Source organism: Thermobia domestica, chromosome 18, assembly GCF_964235325.1.
Source record: "Thermobia domestica chromosome 18, izTheDome1.hap1.1, whole genome shotgun sequence".
NCBI lineage: Eukaryota > Metazoa > Arthropoda > Insecta > Zygentoma > Lepismatidae > Thermobia > Thermobia domestica.
The window spans coordinates 136,109,227-136,132,425 of NC_137471.1; the positions used below are offsets into that span (position 1 = coordinate 136,109,227).

The 23,199-nt window shown below is 36.4% G+C and overlaps 1 protein-coding gene across 2 annotated transcripts in view; it reads left to right on the forward strand.

Moving 5' to 3' along the window:
• LOC145675647 (uncharacterized) overlaps positions 1–23,199 on the forward strand; it is a 920,247-nt gene that overhangs the window by 452,386 nt on the left and 444,662 nt on the right. For both annotated transcript variants that reach the window (XM_081746206.1, XM_081746207.1), the window contains exon 4: positions 13,868–14,840. In XM_081746206.1, coding sequence (XP_081602332.1) covers positions 13,868–14,840 — 973 coding nt within the window. The remainder of the gene's footprint in view (positions 1–13,867; positions 14,841–23,199) is intronic.

Below are 23,199 nucleotides of genomic sequence, written 5' to 3' on the forward strand. Positions count from 1 at the left end.
CAAATAAACTGACCGAGAGAATGTTTCTCTGGACTCTTCTTTTTTTTAATATTCGAAACAAAATGAAAATAAGAGACTATATGAAACTTTCGGCTTGGTAAGTTGGTTAGGTTCTATATATGGTTCAGAAACTTCGACATTATGGAAGTTAGTTAGAGAAGAAATATTTAGAAAGCTTCAAAATGTGGTGTTGGAGGAAGATGAAGAGGATAAAATGGACAGACAGAGTGACAAAAGAGGGTGTTTTAAAACGGATAGGAGAGAAGAGGTCATTTTTAGCGTCTACTTTATACTGCCATGGAAGGAAAGATGGAAGGAGAACGAGAAATAGGAAGAAGAAGAACACAACTGATCGATGATTTGAAGAATAGACGAAAATATTGCGAGTTAAAAGAGGAAGTTGAAGACATAGAAAGATTTCTAGTACCAAACCTAAGAAAGAATCATTAGCCCCAAGACCTACCAACAGGCAGAATATTTAAGAATAAAAATAATAGTAATAGATCAAGAAAAGTGTCTCGACGAATGCTTTCGTTCATAAAATTGAGAGGGAAGGCAGAGGTTGACCTTAATGTGTAGGACCGAGTGCAGTGCTTACCTTAGTATATTACTTAATATTTCAAACACAGTTGTTTAAAGAAGGTAGTGCCTTTGTGCAAACAAAAAATCTTTTCCTTCCTCTCCCTCTCTCCACCCTTTCTCTCTCTCTGTCTCTCTCTCTCTCTCTCTCAATAAACTGACGTTTTGGTTTGAAAGTTTACACGTAACAAACTTGATGATAGATCATTTATAGAGACGGCTTTTGCTTTCGGTGAGAATCGACAGTTGCAGCGAATGGTGTGTCACAGTGAATAATTTAGGGTTGGCACACAAACCATTGAACCACATTCAAAATTTGATCCACCACAATCCACTTAACCTGCAATATACTCCACCACGTTAATAGACCCGTCTGTGTGATCTTGTTTGACAGGTAAGGTGATATCAAGACGTAATAGTGACACAAAGAAAATCAGGCGCTGCAAAACTGGCGCCTCATATAGGAAACAATGTTAAGTGTAAAGAGCTAGAGGTTTTCTATTTCAAATGCGCCCTCGGAAAATATGTGAAACATACTTCGGCCCTACCCCCACAGGCCTCTTAGGGAGGGATCTTCCCTTTGCTTTGGGTAAAGAAGTGAATTACCTTGACTGTGCTGTTGTCAATTTGTCATTCAGTCGTTTGGCTTTGGCGAATGACTATCGTAAACTACTTTGAACGGCCAACAAGACAGTACACAGCAAAGCCTGTGAAATAATTCGGAACGTTTTAATGTGGTAATTCTATCCGCAATCAAATATTGAAGGACCTCGGCCAAAGCAACTTGTAACCTCTTCTTTTGAAGGAGGTACGGGAAAACACACATTAACAGAAGCGCCAGAGCGGTACACTTGAAATAGAAAAACTAGTGTTCAATTCTGCGTTGCTATTATTACCCTTCACTGTAAGGTGTATCACTTATTTTATGTCCCAATTTTGACGTGTAACTTTCCATTTCTAATAGTGTGCTCAGGAACAAAATCGTATCCTTGGGTTTTCTCGACATTCTTCATATTACAAGCTAATCTATCACGATATTTACACATCCTCAACGTAGAAAAAAATGTTCGACACCTTTAACAATAACCCTACTACTACATCGGAGTTTGTAACTGCCGAAAACATTATTCATAATTTGAATATGTGTGAAATATTTTTCAAATGTTTGCCTCTAATAACATAGTGTGCGGCGTGTTTCGTTTACTCTCACATAAACACACAGTAAAATGTGAACTACCCTCAAGTGTCGTGAACAGAGGCACACACATGTGTGGTCCACTGAGTCCAGCCCCCTCCCCCCCAAACGTCCTAACTCAACATACAATTGTACACTTTTTCAACAGATCTGTACTTGTTTAACAGAGAAATGATTTATGTAGCATGAAAATTTGATCTTATACTTCAGCTGTACTCTTTCTCTTATAAAATCATTCTAATTATATATATATATATGTATAGGGCCTATATATATATATATATATATATATATCTGTTGAAAATATAGGTGGAAGAATTTTAGTTACTTATCATCTTTCTAGGAGGAAAAGTATACCCGTTGGGTACATACACGTAGTGTCTTGTTGAATTGGACACCCCCGTAATGCTTGGACCCCGCAACAAAAATGTCTGGGTTCGCGCCTGGATGTGAGTGATCAAAGTTGCTGACTAGTTAGCAAAGACATTCTAAATTCTAAAACTGATTGTGCAGAATATTGATCTCTTATGGACATTGTGAAATGTTTAGTCATTGATATTATAATTTGTTACTCAGCACTAATTATACGGATATACATGCATACATAAGTTTATATGTCATCTACTGTACAATTAGATTAATCTCAAACAAGCTCAAATGTCCATTATGGAAAGTATTTGAACCCCTTTACCCTTAGAGACGAATGGGGAATAAATTTGGATTTAAACAGCATTGAAATTGTCATCATTTATCTCAGAGTTCCCAAAAGCTATAGAGTTTACATTAATTTCAGTAGTTTGCGATTATTTTTACATATTATTCCCTTTTCATTCTAATCTCCACGTCAATCGGGACTAATTCAAACTTAAAATGAATCGGAAGTATCACTATTTCTTTCAGCGATCCGAAAAGAATGTAGGATTGGACACTTCATATTGCAGTCACACACTCTTATTAATTATGTAAAATTAGCCAAGTACTTGAAGGTCTGCCAGATCCTGCAAATGAAATATTTAAGTTTTACGCCTAATGGTTATGCCAGTCATGCTAAAACAAACGATGATGATAAGAAATGAATAAAATGGGATAAAGAAAGTGGGGGGAGAATCCCAGAAAATCCACTTGTACGTTTTCTGTCTACCAGAAAGCTCACTTGACGCGAACTGGGATCGAACCAAAGACCCCACTAGAGGTCCAGAGGTGAACGCTCTACTACTGAGCCACCGCGGCTCCTGCCAGATCCTGTGTGTTCATGTGTAAATGTATGTGTGTACCAAAAATAATTTTATATATGTGTGTGTATACAGTGGCGGATCCAGGATATGATCAAGGGGGGGCTAAACCATAGTTTTCAGCTTTATCCAGTTATATATATATATATATATATATATATATATATATATATATATATATATATATATATATATATATATATATATATATATATATATCCAGGGTTGAATAATTGAACTTTCAGCTAATACTTACGTATCTGAAAAAATATTGTTAATATACCTTAATTTCCCTCATAATAAACAATGAAGTACTTAGTAATACTCTAACATTGTTAAATATAAACTAATTATTTACTGAGCAAAACTATATACTTTCATTAAAATTCAACACGTGTTACAGTTTCACCAACTAACTCTTTGACTTCATCAGACACTATGGGCCTTATGCAGAGTCGTTCTGACGAGTGATTAGTGTTATACTAAAGTGTTCTACTAACATATGTTTCCTGCAGTAGTCATGCCTTTAGTATGACGCTAGAAGTACGTCAAAACGACTCTGCATAAGGCGGTATGTAATAGTTGGCAAAACTGTAACACGTGTTGAATTTTAATGAAAATATATAGTTTTGCTCAGCAATTAATTAGTTTATATTTAATTATAACAAAGCAAAGCTTCTACTTATGGAAAATATCGAACGTTGTTCTCTGATTTTTCGATAATTTGTGGAATATGATAAAGCTTAAGTTTTACATTGTTATTGATCGTCACATTGTGACAGTGTAAACCACATGACAATGTATATTCATAATCGCTGATGTTCTTTGCTGATATAGCGTTCGTTCGCTCTTTGGCCATTGTTCGTCGGAAAATTGTTTACTTTCTGTCATCATGAAGAAACGGACGAAGAGCACTTATGCATTCATGGTTCAGAATTCTTCCTCCTTTTTTGATAGTACTTGGACGGAAGCCAGATAAGCATTTTTTTTCCCTAAAGGAAGGGGAAATGTTGTTTGTACTATAAAGATTTTTTTTCCTATTGTGTCGAACCCCATCGCACCTGTCTGTCACTTGGTCTTCTACAAAGACCCGAGAGGCATGAAGGGAAAGGAGGGGAAACGGGAACTGAAAAAATCGTCCACTGTCATGTGCGGCCTTAATCGATGTTCCGAGACTGCTCTTAGTAAGTGTATGACCTACTTTTGGATACATTTGAGTTACAACCTACACGTCAGCACAATGTGTTGTTTCCTTCAAAGAAAACATGTGATACTCTTATTCGAAGACAGGAATATATATTGATTCTATCTTTGACTTATATTCAAGCAAAGAAAATAGTCTCCACAACTCCACAGATAAATAACGAAGATATCACATTTAATATGACAATTATTGTACTATCGGAAATAAGGTTTATTACAAAAAGTCCAGACAGTAAAAGGGACAAACTAATAACTGAGGACTAACAACTGTAAGATCATGCGAAGAAATAGTTTGCATTCAAGCTTGCTAACCCTATACATTAAATGCACTAATCTAGAATTCTCTTCTTTATTTATTTGTCACCAACAGAACAGACATAAGCCCAATTATAGTGTTGGTGTATTACAAAATAAATTTACAATCTATATATCAAAATGTTACGTTTATATGTTTGTCTCCAAAGAAAAGTTTATATGTTTCTCTCCAATTCTTTCGACAATGAGATTTCGAAAACCACAAGTGCTAGAAACGTGCCATTTCCACTGGTCGATCGTAAATTTTGTGTAGATTACCCAGTTCTAATTGAATATTTAAGAAACATGATCGTTATTTCTTTATTACGTTTTAGGTGTACATTGGAAGTGTTGAAATTTTAAAAAGTAAAGCATCATATCCTACGAGTTATACATACCAACAACACATAGTTGTATACGGGAGTAGTATATCTCTCAGGTGTTTGTTTCATGACCAAATGATAATGAAAAACCAAGGATAACAATTTTTCCAGTCTGAGACGAACCTTTATTGTTTGGAGTATTTTGCCCAATGAACACTATATCAATGACACTATAATAAATTGTGTGTGTAATGTATTTGCTTATCACATACTGCATGCAAGAATAAAGAATCATACATGAATTAGGGACTCCAACCAGAAATAGATTCAAATCTTACAAGCGTGCGAGATATTGAAAAAATAATCGAAAAAATCTCCCGTTTATGATACCCCTTGCTGATTTTTATCAAGACGTTTTTCACTTGTCTGTAAAGGGACATGTACAGATATTATGAGGAATGACAAGGAGATCCATGCTCATATGTGAATAGTGCGCTGTTTAGAGAGCGCAAGTTCAGTTAGTAGTTTTCTCAAAACATATAGTTCATATTACAGATGTCAATTTCTTTAAGTTCGACAAGAGATAACATTTTTGTGGCTATACACAGAGAGAAATCATCGGGAAACTGAAAGAAAGAGCGAAGTGTGACGAATATGATCCAGGATTTTGATATTATCCATAGCCTTATTTCACGTGCATGAGCAGCATTCGGAACCACAGTTAAATCTGTGCGAAGGGGACGTGATGGTCGAACTCGGTTAACTACAGCTACAAAAGACGACTGCTATGTTGTGGAACAGGCAAGGAGTGACCGACATCAGACAGCAGGTGCAATTGCAAACACATCTGAGAGGACTGCAAATCACCCAATCACACACTCCATAGTTGACAGATGACTGTATGAGGTTGGTCTCTGCCCGATGTCATTTACATTGTATTCTGTTGACCCCACCACCACACTTCGGCAGCATCGTTTACCGTAGTACTAAGAACATCAGAACTGAATCGACGTTGAGTCGGATCGCGTTCTCTTCTCAGATAAGAGTTTATTCAGTCTAAGCAGTGATTCTGAACAGCACACTCATCTGGTGAGATATGGGAGCACACAGGGAAACGAGGAAAATTCAATTTTCAAAATTGTCGAATTTGCTTATTTTGGTGATCCAGGTGTTCTTGTGTCATCATCATCATCATCATCATAGGTATTCTGCCATTATTGACAGGTCATTTGCAGCAATAGAGAAGCTTTCATCATTTACGGTTTTCAGCTAACCTCTTCGTCTTTACGCACCAGTTTTCTAGTTTGATACCATTGATCAATTGTAACCTTTTTCTCTTCCTCCCTCTCGTTCCTTCCACCATACCTTTAAGCACGTCCCTCGTGATACACTTCCTTCTCAGCCAATGTCGCAATTAGTTTCTCTTCCTCTTTTTAATATCTAAAATTGTTCTTTTCTCCTCCACCATCACTAACATCCACTCATTCGTTTTCCGCTCGACCCAGCTAATTATATCCATTCTTCTCCATACTCATATTTTGAAAACTTCCAACCGTTTTTGATCCCTTTTGCGTAATGTCCATGTTTCTACCTTATATAGTACAATACTCCGCAAGAAGCATTTTATGAATGATATTATTCAAGGCTCCACAAAATAGATTTTTCCTCCTCCTAAAGACTTCTTTTGCTTTCCTATCCTTGCTTGTATTTCACAACTAGCAATACTACCCGAGTATCGAAAGCTTGTCACTTGTTCTAGCTTCTCTCCTCCTACTTCTATATTTGACACTGACCGCTTCCTTCCAATCACCATGGAGACTTTCTTCTCACATATCCATTGTTTAGTTGTTGAACAACACACAAAGTTTATTTTGGTCTACAACACGACACCAAAATGCGACAAATAGGCTTCCGTCACCGCTGGAGTCATTGGTCACTTCCTCGAACCACAAATCACGTGCTCACAAACAAAAGATAACTTATTTGGATTCTTAAGACAACAGATGTGAGGTATTACTGTTTGTAGTGAAACCTCTCAAATAGAAACGCCATAAAGAACTGAATAAAATAAAGTTTAACTAAAATTATAATTGCTTAAATAAAATGACTAACAATTAATACTGAAACAGAAACATGCGACACAATAAAACTTAAGGTTGGTTTAAAGGACAAGTTTTGCCGATAGATGGCACTACTGTTTTCGTATTTTTCCCATGTATGTTTTATCTTTCACGAAAATTCATGATTTCTCTTACAAATTTCAACCTACAGACTTCAAATGTCTAGAAAAGGAACTTCATAATCTATCAAAGGCAATAATCCGTCCTATTTTTTTATTTAGAATTTTCTTCACTGTTGAAATGGCTTGATTGTTGAAATGGATATCCAAACCTTTAACAATGGAATTGTTTTAACAAATGAAGAAAATTCTCAATAAAAAATCGGCACAGATTGTTCCCTTTAATAGGTTATGAAGTTCTTTCTCTAAAAATTTGAAATCTCTAGGCTGAAATTTGTAAAAGAAATTGTAAGTTTTCGTGAAAGGTAAAAAATACATGGGAGAGATACGAAGACCGTAGTGACATCTATCGGCAAAACTTGTCCCTTTACACTAACCTTAAGCGTTCATTCTGCATATCCATTCTTCACCCGTCCACGAACAAAATCAAGTAAGACGGATTCAGCTGCATTCACTCCTTTGCTATGATCATGTGATTCATGGGGCAAAGATACGTGTCATTACTATCAACAGCATTGTCAACTCCGTTCTGAGTAAGACAACCAACCCACACCACAATCTAACCTTTCCTGCTCTGACTATGCATTATCTTTTATAAGATCTTATTTGAATATATGTATGACAGACACTAAAACTTCATTTGCTCGTTAACTTGAGCTACTTTAGTGTGATCTTTGCGTTCGGCAGCAAAAAATCTATTTTTGAAAAAAAAAAAACGGTTAGGGAAAAACGAAAAGAAAACGATAAAATTTGCTGAACAGAGTTATTTGTTCACGCAATTTCGCAAAGCTGGATAGAATTAAAATAGATCCCTAATTCTTTGCCTTCGTGATATTATTATTCTTGTCTTTTGGAATTTCGTGAATCGAGGTTACGTTCCACTCAATTAAAAATAAAAAAAAAAAAAAAAACTTGTAGAAGAAAGAAATGTAAAGAACGAAAAAAAAAAAAACAGTTTCCAGCAATTCAGAACAGCCTTTCATCAGGAGATGGAGCTTTATTAACTTTCTGAATCCTCTTTTTTAAGTGTTTTCAACTTCATTAACTGATTTCTTCTAAGCTCAAGGTAAGTTCTTGTATGACCTCAATAATGCTATAATTAGACTAAATATTGTAGATAACAGAATTCTGAAGATATGTTTTACCGTTATTATTCAGCCAAGACAGTTTATATTTAAGCATTTGTTAACAACTGATCAAAGTCAGAATGTTTTGCGTAAACTAACTAACCCTATGGCCTATGGAAACCAGAGGTTCAATGCCGCATTCACAAAAGCTCTCCATTGACTTCTGCCCTTAGCCAACTAGATCTCGTTTTTCTTCGTTTTCCTGTTTCTGCGAGATCTACCTTATTATTATCCTCTTATCTCCGCCTAGGTCAGGGGCGCCCATCAGGAAGGGGGCAAGGAAATTGTACTTCAGAATATCGAAAATCCAATAGAATTTTTACATTAGTTACAGCAAAATTTGAAACTATTTTTGAAACTTCGCTTATACTTGCCCCCCCTTGGTAACCACAACAAGGGCGCCCTTGACCTAGGTCCTCCTAATGGTCTTTTTTTCAGTTGGGTTCGTAGTTAAATTTTTGAAAGCATTTCTACTTTATTCCATTCTGGTTACATGACCTGGCCACCTAAGTCTCCTAGAAATAATGACCCTAACAATGTTAGATAAACCGTATAAATTATGCAGTTCTTCGTTATGAAGTTTCCGCCATTCCTAGTTCCCGTCCCTCTTGAGTCTAAATACTTGCCTCAGCATTTTCTTTTCGAACACTTTTAGTCTGTATTCTTCCCTCAAAGTAAACGATCACACTTCGCAACAACATAACACAATAGACATATAATTATAGTTTTATATATTGTTAGTTTCAAATCCTTCGATAGAATTCGCGAAGTCAAAAGAGTTTGAACTGAATAATAACACGAACCTGATATGCAGTCGATATTTAATTTCATCATGGATATTGATCCTAGGTATTTGAAAGTGTCTGCTCTTCCGAAAGTATATTTGATATTTTAAGGTATACACATTGTGCAGTATTACGGTAACGACTAATTTCAATGTACTCAGTTTTCTCCACATTTTCTTCTACGTCCATGTGCTTACATACATTTAATAAAACCTCTTCATTTTTCTGTATTGTTAAGACGTTTTGCATATTGAAAAAAATGTTTGTAGCATTTTATATACAACGATTTTACTCCGTTCGTAATTTAAAAAATCTGGATGGTATACTATCTTATCATTACTTAATGTAGATTATTAAAGTGTTTTTAATTGTACCCATTATTCTTTATGTTCATAGCGTACGCGCCTTTGGTATGGGAGACCCGGGTTCGATTCCCGGCGGGAGCTCATGTGGTTCGGATTCCACGTTAATCAGTAGGTCCACGTCTCATATAGCCTCGCTGCTGAAAGGGACGCTAAACTAAAATCAACTCAACAACTTTATGTTCATAGATGTCCTATGTATCGAGGGTTGTTCAATAAGTCTTTAGAAAAAGATAAACAAAAACAAATCATTTTGGGTAGATTTTTTTTTTTATTTTTCAACATAATCTCCTTTTAGCTGGACACATTTTCCCAGCGTCTCTTCAACTTTTTTAGGCAGTCCAAATGTAGGATTTCGGAAAGTCCTCAAATTAGGCATCTGTTTGGGCGATGACGTGGGCCCCCTATTGTATTTATAAATATACAATATTTGGCATAATTTGAGTGCAATTTGTCTTAAAATCTTTATATATTTATATATATACCTTCTGCATTTGAACACCCCCCCCCCCAAAATTTACAGAGAAATCGGCTTCCTTGGCGATGACCTCCTCGTTTGACGTCAATCGTTTTCCACTGAACCATTTTCTCAAGTTTAGAAATAAAACAAAGTCACTGGAGGCCAAACCTTGTGAATACGATGAATGTTGTAATAAATCTAATTTTAATTCTATAGTTTTCGCCATCGAATCTTGTGTTGATGGAAGACAACTTTTTTCTTTGCTAAATGAGGAATTTTTAATTTTTTTTTCTCTCAACCGGTGCAATACTGTCCATTTATCGTTTGTCCTTTTTCAACCGGTCAATGTAAATGATTCTGCGTGCTTACCCAAAAAGTTCTGGCCAACACTTTGTCGACAGAATTCGTCCCTTTTTTTCTCTCTTCGGAGCTGGATAGCCTTTAAAAACTCATTTTTTCAACTGTTCCTTTATTTCTGAAGTGTAGTAGTGTATTCATGTCACGTACAGTTATGTATCGACGCAGAAACTCGTCGGGATTACAACGAAAAAGCGCCAAATCACTGTCCGAATCACACAATTGCGTTTATTCTACACTGAAAGCAAACACGGCACCCATCTTGCCGAGATTACTTTTACACCCAATTTTTCGTGCAAAATTGAAAACACTGTACCTTGTGATATGCCTGTGGCCTCAACTATTTTGTGCACTTTGATTCGTCGATCGCTCAAAACTATATCGTGAATTTTGTCAATCATTTCTGAGAAAGTCACTTCCACTGCACGTCACGAATGATGTTCTTCATTTGTGGATGATGCCTTTGGCGTGGGAGTCCCGGGTTCGATTCCGGGCGGAAGCTCATGTGGTTCGGATCCCACGTTAATCTGTAGGTCCACGTCTCATATAGCCTCGCTGCTGAACGCGACGTTAAACTCAAGATCAACTCAATTCATTTGTAGGTGTACGGCCACGTTTAATCTCATTTACATAACTGTACACAGTCGCAAACACAGTCGCAGATGAGCCATGGACTGCATCTAACTCAGCTTTGATCTCTTTCGGTGTTAAACCTTTAAAATAGAAGTGTTTAATAACCGCACTAAATTCATTGCTTTCTATTTTTATAAATAAACACAAGATTGTTTCTTCAATCGACAATGGCAATGAAACCACGTGAGACATAGCTAAAACTTTAACAGTCTAGTGAGGAATGACGTTTACTAAAAGCAAACTTTTTCCGATAATACGAATGTCATCTTTCGCATTTTCTGAGGATTTATTAAACGACCCTCGTATGCTATCTATAAATATTCGCAGGATAGTGATACTTGAATCAGCTGAAAGGACGCTGTAATTCTGGAATAAGAAAGTAGGACATGAGGAAGTTGAAAGAAACCAGGATAAAAGAAACTGGCCAAAAATCAATGAATTGAAATGGAAATATAGTCAAGCCACCAACATGGATTGGAAAATCTTACTATAAAAAGAAGAGAAAGTGAGAACGATCAATAACAAAGACTTAACTATTTCATCTCACTTATTAAATTTAAAGACATTAGGTGTGAGTGATTCTCCAATTATAAGTTGTTAGCTATAAGGTGAAAGTGATCTTCCAATTAAAACTTGCTGTCTAAGAAAAATGAAAGTTTTGGGACACGCAAAGAGGATGATGGGACTTCTTTCCTTCGAGATAAAACACAGAAGACAAGGTTCGGACTGTTTAGAAGCGCTTTATGTCCGAAGATACTGAAACAGTATCGATACCGTTACACATCTGTAGTTTGTTTCAGTAATACAAAAATTTTGACCGTTCTTTAACTATGTTTCAATGTTAATTGACTGACAAAACTTAACATTTATCCTAACTATACAGGATGTTTCAAAACAACACCGACAACGTTTGGGAGGTGATTCCTTACACCAAGATGAGACAAAAGTGTAGACCAACCTGGGTGCACAAATGCTTCCTTTCGGAGTTATAGGCTGACGAAAACATGAAAAAATGAATTTTAAAGATCCATAAATCCTAAACTATGGGACCTACCGTAGTCGGGTCCCCATGTTTCGATGTAGTCCCCATGAATGTCTATGCACCGTCGTCATTTCATGGGCAGCGAAGAAATTCCAGAGAAAAAATAGTTTTTTAATGGTTTGCAAACCACTAGGAAACAGCCTGTTGGATCTCGTTGTCCGACGAAAAATGTTGTACCCGCAGATGTTTCTTCAGGTCTCGGAAGAGAAAATAGTCACTAGTGGCCATGCCCGGACTGTAGGGAGGATGATTCAACACTTGAAAACCACAGTTAGTAATGGCAGCCTGAACATTCCAGGCCGTCACACAAACATTCGCTACGCGTCGTAACATAAACTCTCTGCTCACGACCACTGCATTGCTCCGACTGATCTCAAATTGAGCATCGGGGTTCCCCACAGTGACCTTGACGTGCGTGCTGGGCGTCATTATGATCCATCCCTCCTTTCCTGTCTAGGTAGATAACTTATTGGACACCCCTCGAATGAGCATTTAATGAATGGGTTTCCTAACAAACCAACATCATAATATTTACTTAGTACTCTAGTGAAACTCTTGGAAGAAACCAGACTCGTCAAATATGAGGTGACGAATGCACCAAAGTTATTTTTGTATTATTATTATTTTAAGATGTCATTTCTAAAGATTTTTGGCTTTAAATTTTCAGTCTCCCTCCACCTTCCCTCATCAACCAATTGAAGTAACAACATTGACTATTTGATGTACATATATCAGAAAAATAATCAAGTTATCTCAGAGTTATAGATAGGATTTTAAACGGATAACGTACAACGATGACTTATGTCTGTCCATTAGCCCACACGACAGCTATTTAACGAGAGATTTTTTATTCTTTTGTTTTCGAAAGTAGTGAAAATTACACATCATACCGTTAACCGACACTAAACGTTCTCCAGCGATTGTCACCTACCAGACGAATTTGGAACTGCTAGTGCATGCTTCTTTTTATAGACTACCAAAGTTAATTTTCGAACTTAAAAAGTTCGTTACTGAATTCTCTGTCTGTGTGTGTGTGTGTATCTGTCTGTTATTTGCGATTTTTTAAAATTTTGAACCCTGCATTCAATACAGCAACAAAATCTAACTAAGAAAGTGATAGAATGTTTCGCCTCACTCTTGTCATTTCCGAGATATTGGCCAAAAAATGTCCGATTTCCGGAGATTTAAGGAGCTCGGGAATCATAATTATGGAGAAATGATATTATTGTTAATTAATATTTAAAAGGATGGTGAACATTTTGATACCAAATAGTAACCGGTAGCCAGTGGCCACCAATTAATATCAGTACAAAAATATTTACCATCCTCTTAGGTATTGATTAGCACCAATATCATATCTCTATGACTTACCGTTCCCGAGATATTGGCCAAAAAATAGTTCCAATTTTGGGGCGTTTAAGGAGATATATCTTGGGAACCAGAAGTCATAGAGAGATCATATTACTGTTGTAGCCAACTGGCAACCGTTCCCGAGATATTGGCCAAAAAGTTCTAATTTCGGGAGCTTTATCTCGTCCATATTGGGAGCCATATCTCGGGAACAGTAAGTCATAGAGAGATGATATTTTGTGAGAAACAAAAGACGGTACGGATAAAAAGATTTACTTTTACATGTAGGAACAGTCTCAGTTATTCTTTCCGTTCATTCTCCATTCTTTTTAAGTTCGCTTTGGCAATACTCTTGGATCATTCTCAGCAGGTTAAACTTGTTTCTTTATCGTTTTTTGTGATGAACGAATTCAAGTAAATCCTATTTTAAATAGACAAAGAACAATTGGTTTTGTATAGCGCTAGTTTCTTGTGGAACCAACTAACTGCATTTTAACTACAAAGCTAAAATTTCAAAATATCTAGGGATATCTTTTCTAGTACCGACATTGTAATGAATATAAATGACAAATATTTGTCAAACTCACTTTAAACTTTACTTTAAATATATTGTTTAAACTACATATAGTATATACATTGCATATACATATAAACATACTAATTTCTTTTATATCTTTTCGTTTCAGACTGTTTACTTTTCCTCGCTAAGGACCAGAGCAATATTTCGTGGTGGGATGTACGAGGACCTTCATCGTTACACACCGACTGTTATTTGTTCTTCCCAGTAACGGGAAACAAAGGCCTCCTTGTGGAACTACAAAGACTTAATATCCTCGGGACGAGGGACAAGTGTTTCGCTGGATATCTACAGTTCGCGGATCCAGACAATACGTCACTCTCCCGAAAGTTCTGTGGTAAACTTGAAGAATACCAACTGTCTGAAAGACATCTCTATTTTCCTCAACCGCCAGAATTGTTGCATGTTCATTGTTGTGGTTTCAGAGCGTCTAGTCACGCCTTCTTGTTATCTTATCGTCTTGTAGATTATTGCTATAACTTAACGCTGACAGCGTCAAACGGGTCTTTGGAAGTTCGAAGTGAGGACTCCGTGAAATTACATTGTACATTTCGAATACATTTACCTTACGGGTATAGAATTTCTTTGCGTCTTGAAATTGGGGATAACCAAGGTACTCTAATGCCGCTAACAGATTCGCGCACTACATCTACTAGTAGTATTTTGCACAATACCATTGAACAATGGACATCTAGACAGTGGCACCCAAGAACATGCCACGGTCTCAAAATACGGGTTTGGAATGGTAAAATATTACGAACCTTTTGCAGTGTAAGAGGTGACATTCGTTACGTGGAAGATATATTGTCGAGTGGGAATCGGCTTATATTGAACATAGACGAAGGGGACCTCTCCCCAATCACTCCCGCGAGAATTACCTACACGGCTTTTCCTAATCAAGAAATAGTACAACAATGTGAGTTCGGTTGGATAGCAGTGAACCAGTTTTGTGTTACTGTTGTTGACACAGAAGCTCTTCCTTGGAATGAGGCAGAGGAGCAATGTGTTCGTTGGGGTGGACATTTGGCGAGTATTGGATCAGCGTCAGCACAAGTGATTATAGACAATCTTCTTTTCAAAAGGTGAGTACTTTTTAACAATTATACTAAAGTTCATTATCTAGGTACAAACTATCTATCTTTGTGTCATACTAATACGTAATCAAGTTTCCTAGTAATCCTAGCTAGAATTGTTCACTTTTAAAAAATATTCTACTCTATGGTGCAGAAACATAGATATTGCTAAAAAGTTATGCTAAAAGACTGGAGTCTTCAAAAAAAAAAAAAAAAAAAAAAAAAAAAGTGGAGCGGGTAAGATCTATAGTTTACATTCTACCTACGAAAGCTTAGTAGTTTTCCTACGGCCATGTGTGACCTTCCTTAGTAGAAACATTAACATTAATTGGCTTTTGTTCTAATTTCAAATAAATTATTTAGTATTAACCCTCAACTGGTGTAGTGAATTTTTAGTGCATAGTTAGTGACGTGAGGTCCCTGGGACATCTTATTAATTATTAAATATAAAAAGAAGTACAATTACTTTTGAAAGACAAATTTGTTTTAATTATACATTGTAGCTATAGGACATAACGCACTATATATATATATAATAAAGAAATATAGCGATGTGCATGGATATAACATGCTCAAACCAGTCTGGTATAAGTTTTCTAATGTAAATAAAGATAGCTTTATATATGGCCACACTGAAACTGATATGCAAATTATAATAAACGAACTCCTCAAAATTATTGTCAATGGAAGGCGAGACATTTACAAATTTGTGAATATTTTGAAGTATATATTAGTCTCGCCAATTTTGCAAAGGTCTGTTCTACCTTACTTCTCACTGCATCACTTTCACTTTCTGACTTTTTTTTCTGTAAATTTAGAATTATACACATTCACACTACATGGGCCAGGTTTGTCAACCATATTGTACGAGACAAAGTGAATAAAAAGTTTTCAAAATGTATAAAATATGCACACTGCCAAGTTCCTTTGTGGCTAAGCGGTTAGCGTACGCGCCTTTTGCGTGGGAGACCCGGATTTGATTCCCGGCGGGAGTTCATACGGCTCGGATTCCACGTTGATCAGTAGATCCCGTCTCATATAGCCTCGCTGCTGAAAGGGACATTGAAACTCAAAATTAACTCAACTCATGAACACTGCCCTCGAACAAAATAGTAACACAATTAGTGACGTGTGATCCCTGGGGCTCCACTAACTGTAAGAAAACGTAACAGTGACGCTTAGACATCCAAACTCTACAGCTACTTATAGCCAATTACGAGCTAGAAAGGTACTAGGAGTGGCACGTATTCAAGGTCAATCATCTGCTAGAGGAAAAAGAAAAAAAGATGTTCGGTGTCCGTGGGACCTCGGTCACCAATTAAGGGTTAAAATGTTGTGTTGAATACGTATACCTCAAAGTTGCAAGTAACCCTCCTGATTTTCACAAAACTTGAACTTCCCCAATGTTTTAGTTCTTTGATTAAAAAAAAAAAGTTTCGTATTATCATTGTTCTACACAACGGAACAATACCACTAATAACACAGACTGGAGGTGCTCAAATTACTTCTGCGTGTTCTGGAAACTTAGAAAGTATTGCTACGTACTTGCGAAGTCACACCGCATACTCGTGTCTTAACGTTTTCACTGAGAACAAGGGATTAATATCCTTGGAAGTGGTTTGTTGGAGAGCATATTAACAACAGCACTTACATTTCACATCTCCAACAAAGTAAACTTAGTTCATTTTAGATCTTAATACGTGATGTGCTAAGAGTAACAAAGAGTAGCTAACTTTGGTAGAACTCTCTCTTTCAAATCCCGTCTCACATTTCAACATACACAATATCAGCAAATTCCTTGTACCGTACATATAGATTTGTGAATATACACAAAGCTATTTTAGATAACATCTTGTATGTCGATTAAATTACAGGAATATAACGCAGAATTATGGCAAAATTGTTGAAGAGGCCTAATCACTGTAAAATTAAAATACAGCTAATTTTACAGTAATTATGTAATATCTTCAAATAGATAAAAGATAATCGAAATGTGGAACAAGAGCGTGCTAGACAATATTATTTTGCATGAAGTACCGTTATCAGGGCATAAATTTTCCGGTCGCCAGGTCACCATTGGCGAGTAGAAATTTAGAGCTGGAGACCAGTGTTCAGTACGAATAGTTTCTGCCTAAACTCACACGGGTGCGTAGTTTCTGTTTCGCTCGAAAATAATTGTCACTGAGTGAGAGAAAACACAGAATGTCAAGTCTTCACAACAGACGTGGAAAGTGAAGTCTTCACACCGTTGTAATTCGTCCCTCCTTTCTCACCCTCAGTCGAAAAGGTTTGCCTTAAGGTAAGATACTTTTTAACATGTATATGAATTGTCCAATTCAAAATTGATTATTCTGAATCTAATTGTCTAGTTTTGAAATATTATACCCTGATGTAATCTCTTTCTTTATCAAAACGAAGGGTTTATTTTTTTTTGGGGGGGGGGGGCTCTCATAATTTGTATGTGAAAGATACTGGCCACATCGTTTTTGGATTGGCGAGTGCGTCTGACTTTGAAATTTTGCGTCCTGCCGTTATCACGAGTCACCTAGTAGCTTCCCGTTTGCAGCCATTTATAAACACGAAACTAAATGCCGATTTTCAAAATAACTGGAAATCGAAAGCAGATAATTGAGTCGTGATAACGGTATCTCATGTAAAATAATATGGTCTAGTGAGTCTTGTTCCACTTCTCGATTATCTTTTTAGCGGTATTTTAATTTCACCGTGAAGGGGCGTCTTAAGCCTATGTATCTGTTTGCAGAGTTCGAGTTTTTCTTTCCTGTACAAAGAGACAAAGACGCTTACTCTTTCTCTCTGTGACAATTGTGGTCTTTTTCAGTATCATATTTCGAACACTCATTTCGAGCTCCTTCGTGGCTAAGTGGTTCGATTTCCGGCGGGAGCTTACGGGATTCGGATTCCACGTTATTCAGTAGGTTCCGTTTCATATAACCTCGCAGTTAAAAGGGACGTTATAATCAAAGTCAGCTCAACTCAATTATTTTCTTCAGCACCACATTTCGAACACTCATTTTGACCTTTCTTCCTCTTGAAATATTCATGTTGTCTCTGCATAGAAAAACATCCGGAAACACAATGTTAAATTTGGTTCTAAATTGAGCTTTGCAAGAAATGGAAGTTGATTTTAAATAATGAAATTGTAATTGGTCTTGGCAAATACTCTAATTTGAAAATTTACTTTAAAAGTAGTTTCGGAACATATATTTGCAAATTTGATGCATCTTCCTTTAAGCTGATTAGTATGAGGCGTTCCAGGTAGTAAGGTTGAACCCAACATACTACCCTCTTTTTATTTACCTAAAGAAGTAAGAATAAATTGTAGAGGTCTATTTTGTTGAGTTCGCGTTTATGAAGAAAATTTGGCGTAGGCGTCAAAATGGGCTTCATGGGTTCTAAATATAAAATTTCGCGACACACAATATGAAATGGAGCGAAAAATGTCGCAACAACACTAGTTGGGATCCACTGGCTTAGACAATGGGCTACTTACCTAACAAATTTCGTTCAGATCCGGCCAGTAGTTAAAGAGAAATAAAATACCAAACACAGACACACATACACCCGCAGTGAAACCTATAGCTCTCGTATGTTTACGCCGACAGTTAAAAATGATAAACTTGATTAAGAAAACAAGATTGTTTCGTTTCACGGTGTGAAACTACGATAGACTTCCAGACTATGGGAATTCAATACTCAAACTTGAAGTAGTATATCTAGAGCTACTGATTGCAATAGATTAAGAAAATCAAAAGATAGATCTTCTTCTTTGAACACTGAATTCAAATTAAAAACCCATTACTCGGTACACAGAGAAAAATCCGCTCTCCGGACAGCGGTATATTGTATAAATATACGGTATCCTCTTGCTTACTATAGAAATCAGTACGGAGCATACGTTATCCGTATGCTACCTAGGCACTGCCCTTAGATGTTACAACATGCCGTTGCAGGATGTCTGATATATAACAGTCTTCCTTACATTACATACATATATGTATGTTACCTTCGTCAGCTATATGTTATATACGTCCATTTGTATGTGAAACCCTGACCGCCTACATTGTTTCATACAGAAAGTACGTATAGATGGAACACTTATACAGAAAGTATTATAAAGCATGCGTTTTCAGTTATACGTCTGTTGTACGTTAAGTCCAAAACCTACAGGAATTACGCAGGTAACCTATCTTTTTAAGTACGCCACCTACAATTTTTTTCTCAGTGTGGGCATTACAGTTTTTTGTTTCTATGGTCATAAAGGTATAAACCAGAAATCGTTAATTTGGATCAAATTTGGTTTGAATAGAGAGATAATGGAGGAGACGGAACTTATTCTTGCAACGATGAATCAATTGCTAAAAGTAGCATCTCGATATTTCTTATAGATTTTCTCTATAGAAACGACTATTTAAATCGAAAGTAGTAATAAATCAATCACTCCTGGTTTTAATAGAGTGTTGCAGGTTGTGATGATTCGCTTTCTTGAGACACTGAACCGATTGCAAAAAAAAAAAAAAAACTGCTTCCCGTTATCTAATACCATTTTCATTCTATGGTCGTAAGTGTTGAAACCGGAAATGGCTATTTCGACCCACGTTCAGTTTCAATAGAGGTTTAGTGGAGCAAATAGAACCTATTCTTGGCATATTGAATCGATTGCAGAAAACCTCGATTTATCTTAGCGTTTATGATCTGTAGAAATCAGTGTTGGAACTGGAAATAATATTAAATTAAAACAAAACCACTTTCAGTTATGGTATGGTGTTCGAGATAGTCATGGTATGTTGTATTGCAAGAATCGCTTCTTGATACCCGCTTGATCGCATTTTCCTTCCAAATATTGAAACCGGAAATGATTAATTTGAACCACTTCCGGTTTAAATAAAGAATTAATGGAGGAGATGGCGTCTATTCTTTGGACGCTGAATCAATACTAAAAAACCGCATCTCGATATCTCTTACTCTGATACCTGTCGACTATAGAACGGACGAACCGATAAAACCGTTCTATAACCCTTTCCGCACGGGAACTTTTTAACATCTTTATAAATCCCCATCAAACTTCAACCACAAACAAAAGAAATACGCACTCTTCTATGGGATTAACGCATCTGTACGACTCATGTAACTCTCAGAATTGTAGCGAGCCGCTCCCGGCCAAAGAAAATTCAACACAAAAAAAAATAATTATTAGTGATTGTAGGTGGTATCCGCATAACCCGCACAATGTGTCACGAAAGGGATATGACTTCCGACATTTACGCATTGGTAGTCTAAAAAGTCTAAAAAAAAAAAAAAAAAAGTAAGGTGGTCCATAGAACATTCTGACATAAAAGTGATCCTCACCAGAGAACAGCTTATGAAATAATTTCATACAAAAATAATTTCATTCATGTCTTTCTGTGTAAGACTAAGATTAAAACTTACTTCGGTATCGAGTAAGAGGATTAGAAACGGGAAATACATGTTTGATGGTTTCCTCGGTTATGTTATTTTAGTATTAAATGTTATGTTGTCTTTTCATTTCAATGTGTGGTATCTACAAAGCTGTTTATCATTACTGTTCGTATTTTCTGACGAAGCCATGAGCTCATAGTTCCTAAGGTGAAATAATAAACAAATGTAATGTCGATTATATATACTGTATATTATCATTTTAATACAGTATTAGCTGAACCTGCGCTGTTTACATAGCACACCGGTCTAATGTGAATATCCTTCCTGCTTCTCACTATATCTGTATAAGTCCGTTTACATACACAAATAAAAAACAGAAAGACTCTCAAAGGGACTTAATGCCTATAGACACACATATAAATGTAGTATTTTAATATATAGAATGTTAGGGTGAGTTTGTAGCAAACTTTGATAAGTGATAGATGATAGCAAGTGCAGATATTTTTTCTTATAATTCCATATCCGAGAACGTCTCATTGTGGTCCACAAGCCTTCGACGTTGCCAGCTTGCAATAGGTTTTGTCATTCAGATTAAAGCAGAGCCTGAAATGTCCATGAACCCCCTATACGTAGCTCCTCTACTGGTTGTCTTTCAAAAGGGTAAAATGAAAAACATGAAATTTTTGAGTTATGCCGGTTAGGCTAAAGGAGACGGTGATGATGATAGATGAATGAGATGGTGGAATGAAGAAAGTGGGAGGAAATGGGAGAACCCCGAGAAAACCCCCCCACACGGTGTTTGTCCACCACAAAGTTCACTTGGCGACAGCAGGGTTTGAACCCGGGACCCCAAACACCAGAGGTGAACGCTCTACCACTGAACCACCGCTGCCCACTCTTTCAAAAGGGTGTCAACCTTAAAATCCTAGTGGCAATATTAAACTACTAGGGTCAAAACGATGCCTAAAATGTGGAATAGAAAAATAAAGACATTTTTTTTTTAAATTTGAGTTAGAGCTGGGAAATCTGCACAAAATTTGGAATAGATGAGCAAAAACGGCACGTTTCTAGAGCTTGTGGTTTTCGAGATCCCATTGTCGAAATGATTGGCCACAAACATATAAACTTTTCTAGTATTTTAATATATAGACTAGCTGAACCTGCGCTCTCTACACAGCACATCATTCACATATGAGCATGAATCTCGTTTGCCATTCCTAACAACACCTGTACATGTCCCTTTACAGACACAAGTGAAAGAAGTCTTGATAAAAATCGGCAAGGGGTATCATAAAGGGGAGATTTTTTGATTATTTTTTTTTTCAATATCGCACCTCCTGCAAGATTTGAGCCTACTTCCGCTTGGAGTTTGTGATTCATGTATGATCAGTGTTTTCTTTATTCTTGCATGCAGTATGTAATAAGAAAATACATTATACAGAATTAATTAAAATGTCAATCATACATGGTGTTCATTGGACAAAACACTCCAAACACTAAAGATTTATCTTAGACTAGAGAAATGGTTAAACTTTGTTTCTCATTATCAATTGGCTATGAAACAAACACCTGAGATATATCCTATCCCCGTATACAAGTGTGTGGTATTGGAATGCATAACTCGTAGGATATAATTATACATATAAAACTTTATACATTTTATATTAAAAAGAAATGAAAATGGTAGATTAAACTGACTTCTAAAGGTTATAGTCGAAAATGGGAAATTAATCGGAAGCGTCGGGATTTCTCTTCAAGGAAACCTGTAATACAGAGAAAATGATTAAGTAATGATAATTTGCGGTTGCTATGTTTTCATTCCCTTCCTTTTAATAAAACCCTGACCTCAGAGTCTTATTGACTACCAGCGGGAAAAATAAACACGTGGAGGATCGTTCGTAGTAAAGCGAGAGTTAGTTCGTGCTCTTGTACTTTATTTTACTCAATAACATCGTAGTCATTGGCATACTCACAATTTATCTTCAGGGTCATCCTAAATTGCCTCACGAGTTCCGGCAACGAGACCAAACTTTTCCTTGCTATTTTTAGAATGATGAAAACCCGCTTTTGCATAATTTATCTTAATTTTTCCCCTGTTGCAAGAAGAAAAGAAGGGAAAAAAACGCTTCCTCATCGTAAGCCTCACGAAATACCCCCTTATGGCCAAAGGCAATTTATTAAAGGTGCTGCGAGTGGGAAACGATCCAAGGCACGTCCACTGGAAATATAGAGAGAGGAATAAGAAAATCATGCTTGGCTATGTTGGAGAAATATATTCCAACTCATTCCACAAGTATTTCCTGAACAAACAACATCCTTTTCTTTCCCTTGGAGGGTTTGCACTGCTATCCAACATCTTGCTTCCTATCTCATGCTTTCTCGGCTTTCGGCTCAAGAGCTTTTACATTTTACATTGCAATAACGCTAAGTGGCATTAAATAAACACGCTTTTGACCTGTTTTATGTGCTTTCCTCCCGATGAAGTTCAACATTGTCTTGTTTAATTGTATTAAAACTTTCTCACCTGTCCGTTCTATCTTGGGTAGCACGTTTCGCACTCCAGAAGAAAATTACTTGGTTTGTTTACCATTTAGCTACAATTAACACAAGCTACAACAGTTAAAGTTTCGGTTTCAAACTGTTTGTTTTTGCACAAAATGCATGTGTAAGTTCAAAGTACAATACGAAAGTTACCCATTACTCCTAATTGATGAAACTATTTGACTGTTAATATGCTGTAATGTACAATACTTCTCATATTCAAAATGAAACATATTAAGCAATCTGTTTAAGAATCATGTTTACTGACGAAATGCTTAAGTTAGATCATTAATGAAAACAGATAGAGATATAAGTGCAAAATTATGTAACTTTAAAGTGTTGCTTTTCCTTTATTTAGATTACGTTGTGATTTTAATAATCATATAATGGAGATACACCAGAAGAAAGT